The sequence below is a fragment of the Puccinia triticina genome, chromosome 8A (genome assembly GCF_026914185.1).
Source record: "Puccinia triticina chromosome 8A, complete sequence".
NCBI lineage: Eukaryota > Fungi > Basidiomycota > Pucciniomycetes > Pucciniales > Pucciniaceae > Puccinia > Puccinia triticina.
Genome location: NC_070565.1, coordinates 5,065,982 through 5,070,602, shown reverse-complemented (window position 1 = coordinate 5,070,602; position 4,621 = coordinate 5,065,982). Strand labels below are relative to the sequence as shown.

The window sequence follows — 4,621 nt, the reverse complement described above, 5'->3', positions numbered from 1 at the left end:
CAGACAAAGTCTGACCGACAACTGCTCGGACAATCTTGTCCAAGCGGTTCATTTCTGCAGTGGAGCCCCTCGGCGGGCAGGTGCATGTATACCTGCTTGCCGAGAGGCTCTTAGCAAGCAGGGATCTGTAGGCCTGCTCGCCGAGGATTCCTCATGGCAAGCAGGTATACTTGCACCTGCTCAAGGCTCGGCGGGAAGGTTTACGTAGAACTGCTCGCCAAGAGGTATGCCTGCTTGCCAAGGATTTTTATGGAATAGATTTTATTTCAGTTAGATTATGAGTTAAATTGATGGTGTAGCACCCTCTAAAGAAACCCATCTGGTCTGGTGGCGCATTGAGACCTGTGCCCTTGAAAGTGCGGCGGCGTAGCCGCCTTATACTCTAGTAAAATCATAAAACTTTCAAATGATGATTTTATATGTACCATTTTAGAAAGGTTGCTCTAATTTGAGTGTTTGCATGTACATATTTTTTTCAGCTTAGAATTTTATGATTTTATGCAAGTCAACTTTGAACACTCTAACTTCATACAACTCACCTAGGTTGTTTCTCTTTTGAGAAGAATTCCCAAGAGACAAATTCCAACATTACTGATTTGTATCTTGTTCTGTCACATGTGGTGTCATTGTCCTATTGGCGGTACAACAGTTCTTGAGGTTGTCAGCAATCTAAATGGTTTAAGGAAATGTAGAGGAAATGTAGAAGGAGAAGAAGAGAGATGGGAAGACTAAAAGGAAGAAGCAGAACATGAAAAAAGGGAAGAGAAAAAAATAAAAATAAATTAAAGAAACAAGACTGTCAAGAGTGGGAAAAGAGTGGTTTTGCCCTTGCCCATTCTGTCTAGAGGAGGAGCCATGCTCTATCCCATCATTTGAAAATTGATCCATCTTCTCCACCCCTGTAGCCAACCTCCTGACTGCTGGTCTGGCCTGAGCTTCTGCAACAAAAAACTTGGGGCCAAAAGCTTCAGCGCACCCACTGCACATTCATGCCCGGTTATACCACTTCTGAGTATTGGTTGAACAAGCGGCATCATGCAGCCTTCAGGAAAGCCTGATCAGACATCCTCCAAGTTCTGAGGAAATCTTGTAATTTCAAGTTGAGTGTTGCTCAAACCAAAACTGAAGAAACTCGCCACCCCACTAGTGGTCGGCATGGCGCAGACCCTCCTTCGGGGTTTTCCCAGCTTCGGAAGCCGACCAACCGCGCTTCACTTGCCGGTGTGTGATGGTTAAATTGATGGATCTTGAGCAGCAAAACCACAAAACGATCGGCACGGTGTACATTACCACCCATGACCCACGGGTCGCCAGCGGCTGGGGTGGTGCAGTCGAATCAGAAGAAGGACGAAGACACTCAACAGCGCATCGTTCGAGTAGGATGGCGCAAACTGAACCAGCAACTGTGGTAGGGCTTGTCGAGATGACAGCTGAGCCGACAAACTCGGCCAAAGCACGGTCTGACCGGACACTCCCGGAGTCCAGCGCAAGATAAGTACCGACTGCCGTTGGCCAATTCGACTAGTTCCTCTTCCAGACGCCGGAGTACTACGGTCAAGCTCAAAGGAACCTTGTGAGACTGGAGACTGAGATGCCTACCAGAAGTTCCCCTATCCAATCACTCAAGCGCAGCTTGAATGAGAATGATCCCTCCCAGTCAGGTCCGTCACTTCTCTTAACCCTTGAGGGGTGTGTCCTGTTGTCCATCTGCAGCTCACGCTTCGAATAAATTTCCTCAATATAGCAGCTAGTGCCAAGAGGCCTTTGTTGAGGATGTCAGGCCAAAGGCCGGACGACATGACCAACCCTTCCTCAACACGAAACACCCCTAAAACGCCTTCGACTGTGCGGAGCAGCAGAAACCGTCAATCCCAGCCAGAGCAGGTCCTCCTGGCGCACGGCAAAGCGAGAGAACTTAAATTCGGAGTCGCTCATCAGGAAACCAGTCGGCTGCAAGAGAATGATTCTCAAACTACTGATCGTGAGCTAGGATTGGAGCGCAAGGGATTGGATCTTGAAAGAGAGTTGCGCGAGACGAAGCTTCGATTAGAGGAACGTGAGGCCCGGGTCAGTGAGCTGGAACAGGAAATGATTATCGTCAGTGGCCAGATCGATGCCCAGGAGCAAGAACGACAGAAAGGAACCCAGGCAGCCGAAGAGAATGGCAAAAAGACGGAAGCAGCAGCCCTGTCCTCAACGGAAGAACTGGGCAAGCTCAAGGAACGTAACGCATCCTTGGATCAATTGGTCAGGTTAGCCACTCGGGACGAAGCACGTGCCAAACAACTTTCATCGGACTCCGCAACACACATACAATTGCTTGGTGAGGCCAACTTACGCTTACAGGCGGAGAACGATCAACTCAAGTCGAGCATCGCCCAACACCTATCCGATATCGAGGAACTTCGTCAAGAGAAAAATCAGCCCGTTGCCTCGGCCGACTCATCGTCCAGAGAGGAATCGGCCCGTATGTTTTGTTTCCCTCTACTTGATCCAGCACCTCTGAGTCTTATTGATGAGGCTCATCTTATTGGTACACAGGTCAAATTGACCAATACAACGCTCTGGAACAAGCCAATTCGCACATGGCACGCGAGCTTGTGTCATTGAGGTTTCAAAATCCCAATGTAGAAGTGCTCAAGGCAGAAAACCACGCGCTCAAACAAAGCCTCACACACGTCGATCATTTGCGGCAACAGTTGGCATCAGCCGAAGTCAAGCTTTCCAAGCTGTCCCAAGAGCGGGCCGCGTGGGCCGTGTTCATCAAGGAAAACCGACAAGAATTCACAAGTCCTCGTGAGTTCTTCAAGTCGCTCGCCAAGAAGCGAATGGAAAATGCAAGCTTGAAAGCTAGATTGGGATCGAGTGAGTTTGAAATCAAGAGTCGTGATCGAATGATTGGCGAGTTGGAGGCCCGATTAGAAGAACTCGACAAGGAGCGGAACGACGAGTTTGCCGAAAAGACTAAAGCTCAAGGTCAAGCTCAAATAGCTGAACGAAACAGAGAGTTGGACAGACGGAGGATTCACATGTTCAACGAACAACTCAAGAGCTACACCGCCCAGGCGAAATCGTTCTGTGGTGGGGCCCTTTATGATCAGCAGAAAGATGCGCAAATGGACCAGATGAAACAACTTCTTGATAGTCATCAAGATGAACTTGCTCGTGTTCAACGCGAAGCGGCGGACCTTCGCCAACAACTTCACGACCAATCAAGCCGTTCGCCATCTGCTGCATCTCGTAATGCCGAAAAGGAGCCAGTTTTGAACACCTCGTTATCTGAGCAGATCGATCGTAACGAAGAACTCGAGATGGGTGAGTTTAGCTCCAGCATCCTTTCCAGTTACCGGGGTAAACACTTGACTGATACACATACTAGAGTTGGATGAATTGAAGGATGCGAACGAGATGCTGAAGATGGAGGTGAATTCATTACAGCTTCAAGTATATCGCCTAGAGCGGGACCTTGGCCGGGGCGAAAACAACCCATCAACGACTCAAGTATTGTGTTCGCAAGGCTCGCCAGTCGGAGTCAAACAGGCCACCCGGAGTTCGATGCTAGAAAACTTAAAGGCAGAGAACGGGGCGCATTTAAAACAAACCTCGAAGCTCAAAAAGGGGATCAAGTCGGGTGGAGACGAAGTATCGAAAAGTTTAGTACCACGAGAATCGCTGGTCTCGAGCCGGAAAGAAGTCAAGCGGCTGGAAGCCGAGGTGACCAAACAAATCAAGGCCCGGGAGAAACTGCGCGAAGGGTACCGGGAAAAGATGGCAAGCTATAGGCGAGCGATCTGGGAGATCTTGGGGTACAGTTTGGAGGCCGTGGGCAATGGGCAATTCCGGCTACGTTCGGCACTCAAGGACCAAAGCAGTTCAATGATGTTGTTCGTCCCTGGGAAAGCCGACGGCGGCCAGTTCGAATTCAAATCTCATCCCAATTGCTCTTTCCATCAATCTTCTCTCGTCGTCAATCTCTACGACCGTTGGGTTCATCGTCATCATTCTATCCCTTGTTTCACTGCAGCTTTAACTCTTGATTTGCACAAGGCCAAGTCTTCTTCTTCGTCATCTTCCTAATTTGTCTTGTTCATTCACTTCTTTCGAGTTTCTAATTTGGATAGTTTAATGCTTTTTCAAAATTCCGTTGGTCTGTTAGACTGATGGCTGGAGAGATTTCCTCCCTCATCAGTTTATAGTCTACTCTCAACAAGACAAGCTCTTATGGAAGAGTATTTATGATGTATGCGACTGTTCTAACGGCTCCTGCGGGCGGGAGTCCGGGACGGCCCCTGATCCGTTTTCGTGAGGGACTTAACTGCTAAAATAGCCCAATCCAGGCGTCCTAACTTCTAGAACGTGGTCATGCATGTGAGGGCCGCCCTATTACTCTTACTTCTTTAGTAGCTATGAACAAACTCAAGAGAGAATGTCGCTTATTTTCAGATGTAATAGAGGGTAGTTTAACTTCGAGTGAAGATTAAACTCTTGAAGGGTAATTGGGTAATGCAGACTTTATTTCGGAACTTGAGAATGATGAAAGCTAAGAACAAAGATATCGCGATGAGGAAAAGAAGAGGGAAGAAACAACAACCGCGACAAAGCTAAATACAACAATGAAAGC

General features: G+C 48.2%; 1 protein-coding gene across 1 annotated transcript; it reads left to right on the top strand.

The window, feature by feature from the left end:
• Window positions 1-1,295: 1,295 nt before the first annotated feature.
• On the top strand, window positions 1,296-4,306 carry PtA15_8A533 (uncharacterized protein; the record flags this gene model as incomplete). Its single annotated transcript, XM_053171973.1, has 7 exons — window positions 1,296-1,370; window positions 1,526-1,661; window positions 1,745-2,467; window positions 2,542-2,611; window positions 2,669-3,315; window positions 3,380-3,987; window positions 4,157-4,306. 7 exons carry the CDS (start codon window positions 1,296-1,298, stop codon window positions 4,304-4,306), a joined length of 2,409 nt encoding a protein of 802 aa, XP_053023183.1.
• Between the last annotated feature and the right edge of the window lie 315 nt (window positions 4,307-4,621).